The following is a 19,309-nucleotide window of genomic DNA, read 5'->3' as shown; positions in this document are numbered from 1 at the left end:
GCCTCCCCTGAGAGCAGCTGGGGACAACACCCTGGGGACGGCGGGCCACGCCCAATACCTAGGACGCAGTGACCCTAGCTGCCAACGTCCTGCTGAGAACGAGGAGGACATTTAAGACAGGCCACACTCAGGGCCACACGCCGGAGCTCTGAGGCATCTGCACCTGCTCTGTGACCCTCAGGACCTAGTTTGCAAACGGGAAGACCAAACAGCACAAGAACCACACCAGACAGAGAGGACGAAACCACCAGACGCTGGGCCCCAGCGGGGAGTGCCCTGGGCTGGCCGTGTCACCGCTCGGGCTCCGCCCTCCTTCCCCAGAGCCTGTGCTCAGAGTGACAAACCACCCGGAAGGCACCCCAGCTCCTGGGCACGGCAGGCAGGAGAGGAAGGTTCTGGGAGGTCAGAGGGGACGGCACACAGCCAGGCACAGTGCTCGGCTCACGTGAGGCTCGGGGAGGCTGGACACACAGGAGGAAAAGCCGGAGGCCAGAGGGCCTGCTCGAGGGAGGAGCCCCTCGCAGGCGGGAAGGCCGCGTGACAACGTGGGGGCCCTGAGGCAGAGCTTTCCAGGAGGGAGGCCCAGGCGTCCAGTCACCTGCAGAGACGTGGGGGCCGCAGAGAGGAAGGCACGGCCTGTCCCCCAGAGGGAGGACGCCTCGGGCTGTGCACAGAGCCCAGGCCCTCAGCCCCGGGAGGCCTCTGGGGTGGTCACAGCAGGCGCCAGTCCATCCCGCCCTAGGGACTGCCACGCTCCCAGGGGGCCCCACCTTGCTGTTGAGCACCGCGTGTTGGGGGCAGGACCCCCCAGGAGCGTGGCCCCGGGCTCTTAGGCACATTCGGGCAAGTGTCCCTCCTCCCTTCCTGTTGTGAGGACAGTGACTTCGGTTCCTGCTGTCTTGTCTTCTCCAAGCTAACGCCTCCGAATGCTGTATTGACTTTTCTCTCAGGTGACCTGGTCGCCTGCCGGTCCCTGCCGGAAGGCAGCTCCTGTCCCTGCAGAGTCAGGGCACGACACAGGCTCGCGGCGGGCAGATGTCCAGGGAGGCCGTCTGCCCAGCAGCGTCTTTCGCGTCCGTTCGGTTTATCACGGCTTTTCGTCTTGTTTCCTCAGCATCTTTCTCTGCTCCGTCTCTTCTAACTTGTCTGGCAGGTCCGGGAGGGACAGACCCCGAACTCCCCCAGGGGCCCGGGCTGAGCAGGCAGCCTCTGTGTCCCCTCTGCCGCGTCACCACCGCGTCCCTTCCGCAGACCGGCTGGCGCACGGCACACCGTCCTCGCTTCTCCCAAGCTCCCGACTCTCAGCTGAGGCTTCCCCAACAAGGCTTGGGCGTCTGTGGAGGAACGGGTCCCTGGTTCTCTCTCCCGGGGGCTGAGGGGTCGGGGCGAGGGCAGCCCCGTCGCTCTCGGGTCCCTGCCACAGGACACGTCTGGCCGGGCTGCCGAGCTCGGAGGCACCACGGGGGTGCCCGGGGCCTCCCGGCCCCACACCCGCCCGGGACAGTGGCCCGTGTGCAGGGGCTGCAGGGTCTTGTGGACACCTGTGCTGCCCTCAGCCCCCTTCTTGCCACCCTCCTCTGCGCCTGCCCTGGTCTCTCCATCTGGACTTGGTGTCCCCGTCTTCAGCTCTCGCTGGTTCCCGTCTTGTCCTCAGTGGAACGCACGTGCTGTGCAGACTCCAGAACCAGCACCGGGGTCAGACCTTCCGGTCGCAAGGGTGCGGGCACTGAGCCCCCTGCTCTCTGCTCGGCCCCTCGTGACCGGAGGGGGACCACACGGTCGGCGGACAGTGTGACTCTTAGAAACCGCTTTGGCTACATCCTCAGTACAAAGGTCTAGAGCAATTCATTGTACTTTCCTGCTATCCCCTCCACTCTCCCTGTTTTAGGAGACACGAGGGTCCTTGCAGATCGATCACTGGGGATCGCAAACAGACGAACAAGTGATCTCTGTCTTGCAGCACAAAATGAGCCCGGCGTGAGGGGCAGCTTTGTAGGGTAGGAGCCACTGATCACAAGGGGACATTTACGGCGAGTCTAGCTGAGCTTTGGGTCCGAAGGCATGTCTGTTCTCATCTTGACCTGGCGGCTCTTTGTGCAAATTTAAACAGTATACTTCACCTGTTTGGATCTGTCTCTTTGCCTGTAAAATAAGCATATTTGATCAACCTAGTTCTCAGAACTCATGCTAACTTAAGAGTCTCTGAAATCACTTAGAAACGGGACCCAAAAAAACCAAGGTACGAAACAAGGCAGGCCCCCCAGGAAGAAGGGAGAAAAGGCTGGAACTCAATCGTGTTATGTGAGGGATGACAGAGCAGAAAATAAACTAAAAAAATAGCTTAAAACCAGGTAGCTAGCAACAAGCAGCTGGGCAGAAGACAGGGTTTGGGGACGGCAGGAGAGGAACACAAGGTGGCACTGTGAGAGATGACGGAGAGGCCCAGGCCAACACAGGATGCAGAGGCAGCAGGCCGTTTTCTCGTCTCCCGGTCAGGACCAAACACATTTCCTCCAGACAAAAGAGAGATTCAAAAAATAAAAGACCCCAAACATGACAAACAGGGGAAAAACGGGACAAACAAAACTAGAAAGAATGCTAGGAGCAGGAACACGACCTCAGCTACCAGGAGAGCGTGTGCTGCTCCTGGCTCCGTGGCCCCGGGGCCTTTCCTTTCCTCTGTCCCGAAGACCTGACTCTCCCGCTAACGTCTGGAAGCTTGAGGAAATGCAGCTGCTTGTAAACCACCCAAGCCCCTCTCCTCATTGAACTCAAAAGCAGTTTCAAACCGTCTCTGGACAGAGAAACGGAACCCACGTCCCCCAGTCACTGTGGCTTTTACAGCCCGAGCCGCTGGCCACGGAAGCCTGCGCGTGGCCCAGCAGACCGCTCTGGGCCTCGGTGTCCCCAGACGTGCAAACGCCGCGTCTGCGCTGCCTCGGGTTTGCAGCCGCCCCCCGGGTCTCCCCGACTGTCCTCAGAGCCGGGGCGTGGGCTGGCGCGTGCCCACCGCGGGTGGTAGTGGTAGTGTAGCCGCGAGGGTGCCATCGTGGTCACACTGGGTCATCCGTCTGTCTCGGGCGCGGCCCGCCTGGCTCGTGACGCAGGCGGAGCGGCGTGGCCGGGCCGCCAGCCTCTGCAGAGAGCCCCTCCCCAGCCAGTGGCCCCCGACAGCAGGCTGGTCCTTGTGGTTCCACGTCTGGCTGTTCACCAGCAAGGCCGGGGGGTGGGGGGGGGGGGGGAGATACGGTCCCCAGCGCCCTCCCCTTCTCAGAGGCCGGGCACCTTGGTGCGGGCCTCGCGGGTCGAGGCGCTCCCCGTCGCGCATCTCAGCCCCGCCCCGCGGCCGGCAGGCGCCCCAGTCCTTGCCAACCGCCCTCCCTACACTAGACGACACTGACTGCCTAAGAGCTCAGTGCGATCGGCCACAGGTGAGTGCCTCCTCGAGGGCCCCGCGCGAGGTCCCTGCATGCCCAGGGTGGAGCCCGCCCGCATCCCGAGGTCGCGGTGCACGTGGACGCCCGCGTGGGACAGGACGTTGGAATGCTGGTTTCTGTTGCCTTCGCTCAGCCGCACCAGTCACCTTTTGTGTGTTTTTTCTTGCATGGGTCCTCCGAGTCCAATTCCAATTGTGGCTCCGGCTGCCCCAGTCTCTTGTTTAGCCGCTTCACTGCTGCTGGACGTGCATGTGCTCTGGCAGCAGTCCCCATGGACACATCCCGTTAAGTGACTGGGACGCCAGGATGTGCTAGGTACGTTCGGCCGCACCGGACAGGAGCCTACTCCCGGACGTTGCCGGGACCACCCCGCGGGCGGCAGTGCGGTGTGGCGGCGAGGGCCCCAGTCAGGCTCCCACCCCCCGGACGAGGAGGCAGCATGACCGACCGAGGAGTTAGAGCTTAAGACCCGGAGGCTGCATGCGTGGAGAGGACTAAGAGTTGCATGCGGCATGAACAACAGGCTGCACCTCCCCCCAGCGGCTCCCGCGGCCCCCGGACAAACGGGCCCGGAACGGCCCAGACTCCGCCTCAGCTCCGCGGGGGCCCGTGTGGTCCCGCAGGCCCGGCCAAAGCCAGGGAGGCGCCCCGGGGCCCGGGTCAGGGGAGGGCGGACGGGGGTTCACACAGCACACGTCAGGGTGGAGGGGACCGAGCCTGGCGGCCAGCGCGTGGGCCTCTGAGTGAGGATGAAAATTGCCAGAAGCATCCCGGTTGTGGACGGGTTGAGGCTAAGAACCAGCCCCCTGGACCTGACCGCACGCACCGCGTGCTGTGGCCCGCACAACTATTGGGCCCCGCGGAACTGATGCGGCCCTAACTCTCCACCCACGTCCCCCTGCTTCTCCCGACCGCACAGCTCCCGGGGCGCTCTGTCCACCCAGGGCCCAGGGTTCCCGCCCCGCACGGCCGCACTCGCACCTGCGGCCTGACCTACTCAGAAAGGTTACCTGAACGACCGAAATGAACTTTTTTAATCATGCTAAGAGTACCTCTAACAGTCTTTTTCCTTTGTTGGTTTGTTTTTGAGTGTAATTTAAAGAGAAAAGCGCTCGGACGAAAATGTGACACACAATCAGGGAGCAAGCAAGTTTTCCAACTAAATTCTTCTAATATCGGTGTGGCCGCTTCACACTTTGAAACACGTAGGTTTCCATAAAGCTAGAATGTCCTACACGGCCACGTGAAAGCCCCTCGCCCGACCCTCAAGGAGGAAGGGGGACGGGGAGAAACCAGGTGTCAGGGGACCAAAGCGGGAAGCAAATCGGGGACTTCCCCCAGAACTGCCTCCCGGAGGGGACAGGCGCTCAGGGGCTCTGGCAGGCGGGACCGGCGCCCCAGCCGACCTCTCCGCAGGTGGGACGGCTGAGGGGCCCGACCCGCCTCTCCCCAAGCCCTGCAGCGTCCACGGGGCTCCAGCCCACAGCTCGGACTCTGTAGCTCGGCTGTGTCGTGAGCTATTTCTGCCGGGTGGCTGGGGCCGGGGGACGCTTGGAGAGTGCCACACGACAGCGTGGGGCCTCTGTGTCTGGGCTGCAGAAGGCTCAAGTATGCATACTTAATACTGCATTTCAAAAAAAAAAGGGAAAATTAATGAATGTCTTACAGGTTAAAAAATGATTTGCAAGATTTTGTCTTTCCTTGAGTTTCAGGTAATATATCCAAGAAATTGGGCAGAAGTAATGTATGTTGCTTTTAAGTGACCTGTTCTCTTTGCATTTGGGGAGAAAAATCACGGACATGTAGCGTAAGAATCAGTGTATGTCATTTTTCCATTGAAAATATCTTTATTTTGCACTCCTCTGAATTTCTTTACTGTTTCCCGCCTATGTGACAGAAAAAAACAAAATAAATATATTTTTAGAACCATATCTCTTTAAGCAAAAAAAAAAATAAAAAGCAGTTTCTGAATTGAACTTTTTACATAAATAAAGCAAAGGCTTTTGTACATGTGGCCTGAATCGTTCCAATTTACAAACATATTTTGCTATTATGGACGAGGCCTAATCTTACATTTTTATGAGTTCTTTTAAAGTTGAGGGCAATAGAAAAAATTACATATTTTTTAATACTTGGCATTTTACTTAATTACGTTCCCTTGATAGAGTTGCCACGAAAGAAATGAGCAAGAAACGTGGCCGAGGGCCTTTCCACGAAATCCTCCCAGAACTCCAGTGCACCCCTTGGACCATTTTGTATGATCACCCTGGATCCTCAGGGTCTGTTTCTGTGGATTTCTAGCTACTGTCCTCAGCCTCGCAGGGCAGTTCACGGAGGCGGGTCAACCACAGACTCTCCCGGTGCAGCCCGGAGACACCCACGGTTCTTTCTGCCTCTATGTAGAAGGTTTTTAAAAATAAGTGATTGACTTTTACCAGGATGAGAGAGCCTGAGACACCTTCAGATATTTTTTTGCTGTAAGCTGATTCGCAGGAGACGAGCTGGGTCTTTCTGCCAGCACAGCGAGGGGGGACGCTGGGCACAAGGTCACAGAGGCCGCCGCACCCAGGGTGTGTTACCGCTCGGGGCGGCGTCACCCCCCAGGTAGACGGCGAGGGGCTGGCCCTGTGGGGTCAGGGGCTTAGCCACCTGCTACCCGGCAAGGGCGCCTGGGCACCTTGGGGTCCCCAGGAAGAAATGCTCGTGTGCATGGAATCCGCCCTGCACCTCACTGACGTGTCGCCAGGGGGGCAGAAGCCACAGCGGTTCACCAGTCTCAGATCACAACGTGTAGTAACATGCACTCTGATGCAGGCATCCGTTTAACTGCAAGAAAACGCCCTATTTTAGATGTCTTTCTTAATAGAACTCTTTGCCAAATCCTCATATTTATTTTCAAAAGAGAGGGGCACAATAGCACCTTGGAGGAGGCACTTTAAAGATGTTCTTACCAATAACGAATCGATGACACTTCAGTCGTGGGTTTGATGAGTTCCATTGCTCCCACCCGGTCTCAGGACAGGGGTTTTAGATGGACGGGAAGACAACACTGTAACAGGTGTATGTCTCGCGGAGGGACAGATCAGGGCAGACACGAGGCCGTGACATTCCTGGGACGTGTGCCAGTGAAAAGTCTTATGGTGTCCAGGATTTGTGTTTTAATGGAGAGACATTAAGTTGTGCTTTGACATTAGGGCATACATCCTATGACCCCCCATTGTGGCTGTGATCAGTGATAGTTCCTGTGTAGATCCAAACAGAATGTTTGTTTTGGTGTACATAGCTCAGTGCAGCCATGAGCACAGGGCATTCTGGGAGGTTCGGGCTCGCAGGTCTCTTTGCCGTCTTAGATCTGCAAAAGCAACAGAAACCCACACGGCTCCCACCTGAGAAGGAGCGGGTCCATGAAGTCAGAAGTCCAGGAGTTTGTGAGTGGTCCTGATGTTTTTCCAGATTATACTTGGATTCTGCAAAACCTAAACACCTTTTAAAACATGTTAGCATGATGTTCCCATCGCCATTCTTTTTTTTAATGTTTATTTCTTTATTTTGAGAGAGAAATAGCACTAGTGGGGGGAGGAGCAGAGAGAGAGGGAGAGAGAGACTCCCAAGCAGGCTCCACACTGTCAGACGCGGGGCTCAAACTCACAAACTGTAAGATCATGACCTGAGCCAAAATCAAGAGTCGGGCCTAACCGACTGAGCCACCCCGGGGGCCCCGCCCCATTGCCATTTCTAAATGTCTTTTTCGGACCAATTTTTCCAGCCAGATGATAACGTGCAGTAACCCCAAATCATTTTCTCCTGGTATCACTGAGACCCCGAGGCAAATGCAAGATCACAGATAAGGCACAAACGTTTTTGTCTCGAACATCCCCCACCCCCACCCCACCCCACCCCGGGCGGCAAGGAGATCTCTCAGATTATCTCCGCACCCGTGCTTGCTCAGACTATCGCCACCAAAAGTCCCTTGGACTGAAAGAGAAGCGATGTGTGAAGCAAGTGTTTTATGTCACAGAACTTTTTTGCATCTCCAAGTACAGGAACCTAAAATAGACTCGGTGCCATTGTCCCCGGGAACTGCCAGGGAGCAGGGAGGGCGGCCGACTACTCCAGCGCAGAGAACCCGTGCCTGCCTTCTGGGGAGTTTCCATGGAAACCCAGTCAATCTCTCCTGCCATTTCAAAACCCAAGCTGTGCGGCACATGCTCCTGTCTGATTTTATCCACGGGGGACTTTGATTATCCCACACGGGCCTCCTTTCATGGAAAAGATGTGCTCTTAGATGGGTAGATGCAAATCGAGTTTTGGTAAATCGATTTTACACCGCCCCATTATCAGGGGTCCTGGAGCTGGCTCGCTTGGGAAGCAAAGACCCCTTTTGTTAGGTGAATCATCACTCCCTCATTCACCGACTTCAGAAAATTGTATTTTTGAGTGCTGAGATTTCTTAAAGCTAGAAAATCGGCATATAATCTAGGAGTTTAAAAAAGCCTTAAAGTCTTGAGCAGCAACAGAAAAATGAACACGAAGAGCTGATACAAGACAGAAACCTTTCTGGGCTGCCTTACGTGGTCCGGAAGCACCACCTAAAGGTGAAAAGGCTGAATCGCCTCCCCCCCAAAAGCCTTGGCTGCGTCACGGGGAGCGAACAAAGAAAGGCAGCGAGCAAGGCATCCCACACCCCCGCCTGGCCTGGCCAAGGTCCTGGGCTGCTGCGCTCGCGCTCGCGCGGCCGGCGTGTGACAGGTGGAGGCCACGAGGCCGCCCTTGGTGCCCCTGCGCAGAGGTGTGGCCCTTGGGGAGCAGACTCAGGTCACAGGGCCTGAGGCAGGCCTGGGGCTCCACCCCCTCTGCCCGGCTGACGATGAAAGCCGAGAGGACGCTTTCTGGAAACATTTTTTCTTTCCCAACACAGCGGAAACGGGCCAAATCAATATTTTGTGTGTTGTTTTCATGGTGATAAAGGACATTTTAAACGCCTCTTTTTTTATCAGATGATGCCTTTGTAAATGGCTTAAACACACAAAATCTACTCTGAAAGTCTTTCTCTCTTTTTTTATAATTAGTAAAATCTGATTTTCATTTGCATTATTTTGGTTATAATGGTTCACTTTAAATTTGAACAGAATATGTCAACCTCCTCCAGCCCTCACCAAAAAAAGGCACATTGAAAATTCTCTACTCGTGTTAAAATGAATAAATTTTAAATAAATTTGCGCTGAGTGCTTAAATTAGGAAGAGTTTGAAGAATTTTTTTAAGCAAAAAGCAAGGCCAAGTGTGTATTATTGGCTAGTAGGAAACATTTCTGTTTCTTGATACATTTTCAAAACAGAAACTTGCACGAAGATGAGCTTTTCTTAGAATGAGGTTTATTGCCTTCAGACTCCCCTCCCTCGGGGCATGTTGTGGGCGGGGGCAGGGCGGGGGGGGGGCGGTGCGGAGAGCGGGGTGCCTGTCCACACGAAGCACATCCATGCGAGGAACCAGGCAGTTCGGCTCGGTCACTTAAGTTATTATTTAGAAAATAAATACTTACCCATTGGCAGAATAGTCTTGCGATCAGACTTTAATTTCACACAAACAGCTGTCGCTCTAACAAAACTCAGGTCAACAGTCAGATTTCGGTGGTTGTTCTCGACACACAGATTCTGCACACACTTCATTGTTCCACCACAAGCGCATATTTTAAAACTCCTGGTTCCGAGTGTCCACACCAGCGACGTGGCAAACGTGATCCGTTTGCCTCTTTAAGCTCTCACAGCAGGGGCCGTAAACGGAACTTTAACCTGTAATATGACACGGCAAATAGCCGTTAGCGCACCGTGAGAGCCAGGACGGACCCCTCTCTTAGGACTGAAGGAGATGTAGACAGACACCGAGTGTTGGCTTGTGACACCCACTGCCGTCTCCGCCCAGCATCCAGCGGTGCTGGGGGGGCAGCGGGGCCACCGCGTCCTGCTCCAGACAAGTCACTTGCTGGCCCCGTCTCAGCATCCGGTGTCCCCGGTGACTCTGAGCGGAAAGCCATGTGAAACCCCTCAGAAGCAGCAGACACTGGTTAAATACTTGAAGTTTGTGATTTTTGTCCTTACCAGGCACTCGGGTGTTCACGGAGTGGGGGTGAGGCACAGGGCTGACCCAGGCGTGATGTTCTTACTAAGTCCCTTCATCCTTGTTGTTTTTGAGAGTTACAAGCTATCTGGAAAGAAAGAAGAATTTTTTTCTTAATTTTTGTCCTTGTTTTTTACAGTCCCGGTGGCCACATGGCAACCAGAATAGCTTGAGATGCAAGGCGTCTGCAGTGCACCTGACTTTCCTTGAGACAGTGCACTTAGGACGTCATAGGAAGGGCAGCGATGACGAAACCGTTCTTAAAGAACGCCGTGTCCCGTAGCGCAGGCCGACACAGCCGGTGCAGGTCCCAGAAGGACTCTAGGGTCTGGGCTGATGGGGACTGCTGGACCAAGAGATCTGGGCTCCGTGCGGGTCGGTTAAGGTCACGGGGCTTTAAGGCAACTCGAGGTGGCCTGACGCTCTCATGGAGTCCCCACGGCTCAGGCCCAGGCGCCGCCCTCACTGGACTCGGGTCAGCCAGGTGGCCCAGCTTTAATGGGAGCCTGATTTAGTGCCGGTGTTTCAAGTGTAGACAAAGAGCAGTCCCTGCGCACGTCCGCCGTGTACGAAGCTTGCTTCGTGGACGACGGCTGTGGCTGAGTCCCACTGACCCCTCCCTCCCTGAGGCTCACGTGAGCAGGAGGGAAGCAGGCGGGGGGTGTCTGCAGGGGTCAGAGGCTCTGGACTCAACAGCCTCGAGCCCAAGCCCGAGGGGGTGTTGTGAGCGAGGCAGGTACCGAGGGCCTGATGCTCCGGAAAGCGTCCTTGTGCTTGGAAGGAAGAAGGTGGCCAAGGTTGGTATCTGGTGGTGCGCTAGGTGGGCACAGGTGCCCGCTCCCCGCCGCGGGGCTTCCTGCTCCGCTCGTCTCTCTCTGGTAGGGAGGTGAAGCATTGAGAGTTTGCTTTCTGGATGAGTAAGGACGTGACGTGTTGAGGGGGTCGATTTCTCTCAAGTCAACTGGCCGATCTGCATTTGTGTTTGCAGGTGCCCGACCCCCGGCTGCGACGGCTCTGGGCACATCACCGGCAACTACGCTTCTCATCGAAGGTACGTGACGAGCCCGTCCCCCTGCACGGCCCGGCTCCTTGTCCCGCCGCGCGGGCGCAGGCTTCCAGCAGGCTCTGGTGCACGCTCCGTGCCACCCGCCGATGCGCCAGACGCCAGACCACCACGTGGTGCCTTCCCCGTGGGGTCCTCACGGGAGGCAGACGCTCCCGGCCCCAGACCGCCCGCCCCCCTGACGCCCCACCTGTCCTGCACCTGCGTCCGCCTATGAGCGACTCCTCGGGTCATCCAGCAGCAGCCATTCTAAAGCAGAAGAGGACGGGGAAAAGGACCATCGCTGGCAGAGAATAAGGTCCCTGGGACGGCCACTGAGAGGCAGGCGTTCCAACACCGCTGGGAGCCGGCCTCCTAAATATGAAAACCTGAGCCCCAGTAGCAGAGCTGAAGACACGACTCGTCACAGGCCCTGCTGCTCCCAAGGGGAAGGGATTATCCAAAGGGCAGCCTGAGGTCTCCCTCCTGGGTGCCGGGCCAGGCGTTGGAAGTGACCTGAAAGAAACTCTGGAGACCTTGTGTCCACAAAAGTGGATCTAGACATGGGGTCACCGCACCAATTTCTTGTCCTGTTCAGTGAGCAAGAACAGGCAAGGCCAAGGTCGGGACAAGGAATTCAGGAGCTAAGTCCCATCCAACAGTGGGAGGTGGTGCTGCAAATACAGAGACTGACACTGCTGCTGGGTCACTATCTGCATTTCCCAGCATAAAGTGGGCGGTCCCCAAGTGGATGAGCATCCGGGCTTCGGATGCACCTCCCACGAGGAAACAAAGAAGACAGGACGGAGAGGAGGGGGAGAGAGGGAAAGGGAGGGGGAGGGGGAGGGGGGAGACAGGGGGAGAGAGGAGAGAGGGGCAGAGAGGGGGACAGGGGGACGGGGGTGCAGAGGCCCCTGACAATGAGAGTTAGCCACCGGCCACCCAGCACAGGGAGGGTGCTTGCCGGTGAATCGTGTGCTGCCCGTGGCCGCCCGAGTGGTCAGATGCCAGTGGTCAGAGCAGGGGATGCTGAGCGGCTGCCGGCCCAGTTTGGAGGAGGGCAGAGGCAGCCTCCTCATCGGGACCCCACCGCATGCCCCGTGCTCCCTGGGCTCACTCCGGAGCACTCCTCAGCCGCTCGGATCTGTGAAAAGCGCAGCTTAGGAATGGAGAACTGAACGGTGGGGTCACGGGAGGATTCCTCACATGCGTCTTCTACGCCAGGGGCACCCGCCTGGGCCCTGCGGACACTGGGGGCCGGACGGCGCCCTGCCCGGCACACGGTGGGACGTCTGCCCACCAGACGCCAGCACCACCGCCGCCGTGGCTCGTGATGGCTGCGGAAAGTCTCTGGACGTCACCGAATGTTTCCCGGAGCCACCCCGAGGACCACAGGGGGCGGAGCAGGCTGGGGGGCAGCTCGGAGCCCGCCGCGGTCAGGGGAGTGCAGAGCAGGAAAAAACACCCGCAAACACACCGCCAGTGTGAAGTCACTGGTCCAGAGTGAATTCGGTGAAAGTAAACCCTCCAGTTAAGTGGGAAACGCCAAGCACATTCTACGCTGCCCTTTATTTTAATTTATCTTGAAAAGAAATGTCTGTGTCCTCACGTGACCACGACTCCCAGCACGGTGTCTGCACAGCTAAAAGTGGACATTTGGTGGTCACTCCACGTCCAAATGTATGTTCTGCTACTGATTTCTCTTTGGGCTTGGTGACACGTAATGTGTTAATTCAGTTTCCCCATTTTTATTCCCTGAGCTTCTAGGTTAGAGAGGCGGGTATTGATAGAGCACAAACCTATGAATAAAATGTCACAAAGCCCAGGTTTCCTGAAAAGCCAAGCCCGGGCACGTGAACCTGACCCAGTTCCCGGCAAAGCTGAGCACAGCCAGCGCCCCCCGCAGGAGCGCCCCGAAAGTCCAAGCGGCGCACAGGGCCATGCCGTCTGTCCCACTGGCTGAGGCCACCACCCGGGGAAGCACAGACACGGCTGGCAGCTCCCTCGGGCGGCCACTGAGGAAGGAGAGGCTGGCGCGGAGCCCCCAGGCCTGCCGCTCACGAGGCCCAAACACAAGGAGAGAACCTGCTTTCAGGGTTAACCGTCCACTGTCGCTTCCCAGGGACGTGAGGAATGTTACCGATGAGCAAACAACAGAGAAAACGTCTTTAAAACGGTGCCACAACTCAGGCAGCCGTGAGCCCACGCAGCCCTCCTGCCATCCCGGGTCTCCCAGGAAGCAGGGGCCCAGAATGGGGGCTGTGGATGCTGAGCCCCCCTCCCTCTCCAGGGAAGGCACGCGGTCAGGCCCTGCCTGGGGCGTTGCTGTGGGCCGGCCGCCCTCCTGACTGGGGCACAGAGGCCAGGTGCCCCTCTCAGCCGGGAGCCGGGGACAGTGCGCTGTCCTCCACCGCTCTCAGGGCCACGCCGGTGTTAGGTGAGGTCGTGTCCTCTCGCACGGAGGAAACAGGTTCAGAGTTGGCCACCTCCCCGCCCAGAAGGGCCCCGAAGGTCGCCCAGTCCCGGCTCTGGGTGGGAGAGGTTCTGGCCTGTGCACGCTCCATTTCCGTTTTCATGGTGCGATTTTCTCATCTCTGCACCAGCTCTGACGCTTCCCTGAATTCAGTACAATCCATATTTGCCGGCGGTCTCTAGGGTACCATCAACAACAAAACAAACAAAACAAACCGGATGCCTGGAGGGCTCGGTCGGTTAAGCGTCTGACTCTTGATTTCAGCTCGGGTTCTGCTCTCACGGTTTTTGAGTTCGAGTTCGAGCCCCTGCTTGGTATTCTCTGTCTCTCCCTCTCTCTCAAAATAAATAAACTTAAAAAAAGAAAAAAAACAACCCAGCCCACCGTCACATGTTCTGCCTCCCTCGGTCCTCAGTGACAAGAGGGACTGCGTCTGGCAGGTGAGGCTGGAGGGGTCCACAGAGACCACGGCCCCGTCCACAAGGACAACAAGGATCCATTGCTCGAGCTGGCCCTTCCCAGGCCGGCTGTTTCCTGCCAGCGCAGCGGCCCCCCCACCCCCACCCAGCGTGGTCCCAGCACACAGTCCCGAGGAGCTCCTGATCCCTGTGACCTGCCATGGCTCACATGCAGCAAGAGTGCCAAAGCCTTGAGCTGTCACAAGCCACCACGTGACTCTGGCTCCCCAGGACAGCCTCCCAGGCTCAGAGAGCAGCTGCTCGCTTAGGGTTCCAGAATGTTCTCTGATGGCAAAGGTAGCATGTGTCGAGCACGTACTATGTACCACGAGCATGGCTGTACACGTTGCCTGTGTGGTCTCGCTGTCCTACGGGACTAGTATTTGTGTCCTGACTGCACGTGAGGAAACCGCGCAGGGAGGACCCGAAAGCAGCGTTCGGAAGTAACGGGAACATCCAGGAGGGGATGACCGCCGGCGGGCGGAAGCAACGCGGGCCACAGGGCCCCGGATCCAAGCCAGGAAGGGCCGCGGGCGCACGCAGACCCCCGGCTGGACACACGGTGTGGGACTGGACGCGGGCGACCGAGCACATGGCTCTCGCGCCCCCGAACTCGCGGCTCAGCAGCCTGTGGTAGGTGGGCGGACGGCTTCCAGCACAGCGCGAGCGACACCCGCAGGGGACGGGGCCCCGCGGGCTCCCAGGGCCGGTGGTCAGAAGGGCGCCCACACCGAGGAACACACCTCGAGGGATGTGCCCGCCAGCAGACGGCGGGGACAGTGGCGCCGGAAGAGCGTGCGAGGGCGCAGGCGTGCGCCAGGCGGGAGAGCCGGCAGACACTGGGGGCGGGGCCGGCCCACGGTGCCCACGGCGAGGCATTTGGTGGTGGGCCACCGGAAGGTCCTAAATGGAGCGGCTTAACACAGCTCGGAGCTGATGCCAGCCCGTCCCGACACGGCGTCGTGGAGGCAGAAAGGGGATGGTTCCGAAGATACGGGGGACGTAAAACCAGCAGGACCCCGGGCAAGTAAGGCCAAGGATGAGCTCAGTTCCGTCTCGGGCCAGGGAGCAGACGCCGATGCCATCCACGGAGAGGAGCACACGAGACGTGGAGGGAACTGAGGGCGAGGAGTTTAACCTTTGGCGGGAATGAAGGGCGTCGCCCAAAGAGACGTGACCAGGAGTCGTAGGACGCACGGCTTGAGTTTTGTCGTGGATGGCAGAGGGCTCAGGAGAGCTCTGCCGGAAGGGAAGGACGTGCGGGGAGAGGGCCTGGCGGGGGCTCAGGAGCACGAGGGACGTGTGAGCTCAGGCCTCAAGCGAGGGCAGCACACGACACCGACCTCCTGGGACACAGGCCCTCCAGACGCCGAGGCTGCCGACAGGCTCGGAGGAGCATCGCCTGCAAGAGGCCAGGGGCGCCCTCCGGCTCCGGATCATGGTGACCGGAAAGAGCGCTCTTCCTGGCAAGAGATCAGAGCTGGACGGCAGTGGGGACAGCCACGGAGCGGCACACCCACTTTCCAAGTTTTTACCTTGAAACGGAGGACCAGAGGCAGCAGGAGGGAGAGGATCCGGGCACATCTCGTCTTTCCCACATTCCTATCAAAGGAGACGGTGACGTAGCAGACGGGCCACGTTCCAGGGGTTGGGACACCTGTCGACCGAGACAGGAGGGGGCAGCGCCGGGGCCCGAAGCCCCAACCCCAGCACCCGCCCTCTGCCTGTGGGGTGCTGCGTCTTACCCGAGAGGAAAGGGGGGAAGATGCTGGGGGGGCAGAGTGCAGCGATGGGTGAGGGGACCCTGAGACTCAGCGTGGTCAGCCAGGACTGACCGGGAAGCACGGCACAAGCTCAGGAACGGAGGAGGGGTGACGGGTACCCACCTGGGCCACGGCCGCGCGTCGGCACCGGACGAGTCTGCACCCGTGTGTCCCCGCGTCTCCGTAAATGGCCTAGTTTCTGGTTTTTCAGTCTTTGCACAAGAATCGCATTTATTCTGTACGTTCTCGTGCACAATCTCATATCACAGCCTGTTGTTAGCCCGTGTACACGCTCATGCAAGTTAGCACATGTGCAGTTCATACATGTTGGCCCACGTGCATGATCAGACATGTATGAGTAGTTTTCTGTTCCAGCCGGAAGTCTTCCTTTAGATAAGCGTGAGCTTCTATTTCCAAAATTTTGACGACTGAATAAAATAATCATGTTCAACTTCCTCTGCACCTTCTGCAGACTCACAGTAAGTCTGTACTTGAGAGGAATCAGACCACCGGGTGTCATTGTCCCCAGATGGCAGGGCCCAGGCAGCGGGCTGCAGACAACAGGTCGCCGGGGAAGAGATGGAGGGAGCGTGTGTTTTCTCCTCAGCGTTACCCCTTTTCTGGGCCCGCCACCCAGCCTCTCTCTGGGTTCCCGGCCACCCAGCGCTCCCCCTCGCCAGGGGACTGACGGGGTCTAAAGACGTGGAGAGCACACGCGGGGCCGTTCCCGGAAGGTCCCTCCTCCCGGAATAATTTTGTGTTCACGGGGAGCAGCTCCAGCTTCTGGAGAAACAGAATCTGAGCAGCGACAGCGGGGAGGGACCTGCCCACGCCACGGTGGACGCGTCCTGAGGCTGTGTCCCTTCTTTAGTCTTTCAGGTTGCCCGAGAGCAAAGAAAAGTGGCATCAGGGTGGCACAGAGCAAGGAAGACAAGGAAGACCAGGAGCCCATCAGGTGCGCGTGTGGGGCGGGCAGAGGGCGGGCAGAGGGCAGCGAGCCCTTGGGGGAGCCCAGGGGGGCGGTGGGGGCAGGGGGAGGGGACGCCAGGCACCTGCAAGGCCACCTATGGGGCACCAATCCCAGAGCACACCTGCCGGTCAGGAGCACCACGTAAATGGGGAATCTCCAGCCACCTGATGCTTGGGGGACACGGAGCCAGGAAACGTCCCTCTGCCCCTCGGTGGGAGACGCGGTGGCGCTGGCGGGGAGAGGCAGGTGTTAGCGGTAACACCGACGGCGAATGTTCGCTGGAAACCACGCAGCCGCCCTCTGTCCGGTTCTCCGCCAGGACCTGAGAGCGGCGGGCAGGCACCCCGGGCTTCCAGCACATTCTCCGGGTGTTTGCCACACACGGAAGCCCGGAGCCCGGTCCCAAAACTCCGTAAGATAAACCTGGGCTGTCTCCCTGCGATGTTCATCTCAGGGCCTTTGGAGAAAAAAAGAAATTGATTAAAAAAAATAAAAATGAAAATTATTATAAAAATTACATAAAACGTATCAAAGGAATCAGGTTACACTAATTTTGTAGAATGTAAACTCTGCCGTTAAAAAAACGCATGCGAAACCCGCCGGCCCGGGCCCGTGAGGCGCGCTGAGTCGCACCTCCGTGCGGTAACCGTTGGTGGTCTGCCTGCGTCCTCGGCCCCACGGCCGTCACTGCCCCGGGGAGGTTCAGGAGCGGGGTTAGCCTGCCCTTGACCTCCAGCTGCAGCCAATGATTTTCCTACCTATTCCCCAAAAGGTACTGATGGGGTACCACGTGCCGACACCGTTCCAGGAGACTTAATTAAAATCTCTGCCTCCTGCTTAACACCCTCTCTGGCTGGAGGCTATTTTATGGCCCCGGGAGAACACAGCCAAACAGAACGCGCTTTCTAGCTCTTGAGAAAAACCACGGGTTTATACAATCGCCTTTAAAAACCAATCCTGCAATTTCTCCACCGGTGGCCTTGCATTCCTCCACCGAAAGAGCTGTGATTCTGTCCGAAAGGGGGTCTTTTCAACAGATGCCTGCATCTCACTTGCGACATCCAACATTCCTCCCCAACGCAGACATTCTCCCCAAAACCGCCTTCCTGGGGTCAGCGGCTGACCAGGCGTTTCCACGCGAGGAATTACCTCGGCTCTCCACTAGGTGGCACTTTCAGGGCCTTTTTCTCTGTCCTTTTCCTTTGCTGGAGCAGAGCCTGATGGGTTTTTCCTCAAGCCAGGTTCTTCCGACCCCGTTGTGGAGGCCACCAGGCATATGGTGGCACGACCATCACGTGCGTGTCTTCTGCTCCCCAGATGTCCCGTTCCTGGGTGTGACGGCCAGGGCCACATAACCGGGAAGTACGCCTCCCACCGCAGTGCGTCAGGATGTCCCTTGGCCGCCAAGAGACAGAAGGACGGATACCTCAATGGCTCCCAGTTCTCCTGGAAGTCGGTCAAGACGGAGGGCATGTCGTGTCCCACGCCAGGATGTGACGGGTCGGGCCACGTCAGCGGCAGCTTCCTCACACACCGGAGGTGAGTGGCCGCCTGTCCCGGGTCACGGCCGGCACGATGCGAGGCTCGTTTAGAAAGAAAAGGTGCAAAGGTGCCACCAACTCATGATCTCCTGAGGCAAAAAAAGGAAAACCCTCGAGTGTGTTTTGAGACGTCCGCCTCATTCCCATCTCTGCATCAGGACAGGCGTTTACCAAAGTCCTGGATCGGGATCCACAGTAAGACGCACGCTGTAGCTGCACACACACGCGCATCTGTAGGTTTGTTCGTTTGGCCTAGAGACTGCAGGCAGGCCCTTCACTCCGGGAAGGAGGATGGTTTTTAGCACAGGGACCTCATGTTGCATGCCCGGGCCAAAAGGGGATCAGGACATTTCCAGAACAGCCAATCAACCCGTTAAGTTTTACTCGCTTAATTTAAAAAAAATTTTTTTTTTTAACATTTATTTATTTTTGAGACAGAGAGAGACAAAGCATGAATGGGGGAGGGGCAGAGAGAGAGGGAGACACAGAATTGGAAGCAGGCTCCAGGCTCTGAGCCATCAGCCCAGAGCCCGACACGGGGCTCGAACTCGCGGACCGCGAGATCGTGACCAGAGCTGAAGTCGGACGCTCAACCGACTGAGCCACCCAGGCGCCCTTAATTTTAAAAGAAATATGTGCAGTTAGGTTGTCTTAGCAGAAGAGGCCTATTCTGTTGAGTCAAATGCCACTCGGTGGGCCCTGCGAGGAAGAGTCGGGGTGGGTGGTGTAGACAGATCGCGGAGGCAGTGGAATCGGTCGGGCCACGTGTCCCCAGCTTCTTGCAAAGCAGGCTGGAGGACGCCAGGGGAAATGCGGTAAGCCGTGTCCAGGCCAGAATGAACAGAAGCCTCCATGCAAACAGGAAGGGGTCACGGCATGTGCAGGAATGTGTGGATCGGAGCCTTTCAATGCCCCTTGAAAGGAAGGTTACGTTTTCACTGTGAAAGAGAATCCTGCCGTGATAGGAACTCACACAGGGTCAGGGGACAGAGAGGAAACACGAATGGCTCTCCTTGACCGAATCTCTCAGCCTACGGCCCGAGGCCAGCGGCCCTGGTGTCTCCTGGGAGCAGCTGGCCTTGATCGGAGGGGCCCCCGCAGCCTGCAGGCGTTCACATGCTCGGGGCCCACACGGCGTCCGTTCTGCCCCCGTGCACAGACAGACCCCACTCCCGCTACTGGGACGAGGGTCTACGCCGAGGTCCGCTGGGACCCAGGACAGACAGTGACCCCAAGGCGCCCCCTTTTGCCCATTTGCCCAGCTCCCCGCAGGAGCCACAGAGGGTCCCGGATGTGACCCATGACACCCACCCAGCCTGAGGGCCACCAGCCCTGCTGCACGAGGCTGAGACTATGGCGCTGGCCACCATGACCCTGCCTCCAGAGGACCTGGGAGGGGGGACGCGTCAGGGCACTGAGTCAGGGGCCCTGCCTTTCACGCTCCAACAGCGGCCGAATCCTCGCGCTGTGAGCTGGCGTCTCAGTCGTCCCCGAGGAGGAAGAGGGCTGT

The 19,309-nt window shown here is 58.1% G+C and overlaps 1 protein-coding gene and 1 long non-coding RNA gene across 18 annotated transcripts in view; one reads left to right on the top strand and one right to left on the bottom strand.

Annotated features, from left to right (window-relative positions):
* Window positions 1-19,309, top strand: part of MYT1L (myelin transcription factor 1 like) — a 427,914-nt gene that overhangs the window by 381,314 nt on the left and 27,291 nt on the right. For all 13 annotated transcript variants that reach the window (XM_086699913.1, XM_086699905.1, XM_086699917.1 and 10 more), the window contains 3 exons: window positions 10,541-10,603; window positions 16,160-16,243; window positions 17,576-17,797. In XM_086699913.1, the coding sequence (XP_086556039.1) occupies window positions 10,541-10,603; window positions 16,160-16,243; window positions 17,576-17,797 (369 nt within the window). The remainder of the gene's footprint in view (window positions 1-10,540; window positions 10,604-16,159; window positions 16,244-17,575; window positions 17,798-19,309) is intronic.
* Window positions 5,142-19,309, bottom strand: part of LOC147582180 (uncharacterized) — a 36,719-nt gene continuing 22,551 nt past the window's right edge. The window contains exons 3-5 of one of the 5 annotated variants that reach the window (XR_015248821.1): window positions 10,817-16,715; window positions 8,978-10,427; window positions 5,142-6,789 (exon numbers count right to left, since the gene is read on the bottom strand). This is a non-coding gene — a long non-coding RNA (uncharacterized LOC147582180). Of the gene's footprint in view, window positions 6,790-8,977; window positions 10,428-10,816; window positions 16,716-19,309 lie in introns of those variants that run through there. The other 4 variants (XR_015248819.1, XR_015248818.1, XR_015248820.1 and 1 more) reach the window with 4 other exon arrangements.

The sequence above is a fragment of the Puma concolor genome, chromosome A3, assembly GCF_028749965.1.
Source record: "Puma concolor isolate L17-30 chromosome A3, mPumCon1.1.hap2, whole genome shotgun sequence".
NCBI lineage: Eukaryota > Metazoa > Chordata > Mammalia > Carnivora > Felidae > Puma > Puma concolor.
The sequence above is the reverse complement of the archived record's forward strand: the minus strand, read 5'-3'. Positions and strand labels throughout refer to the sequence as shown.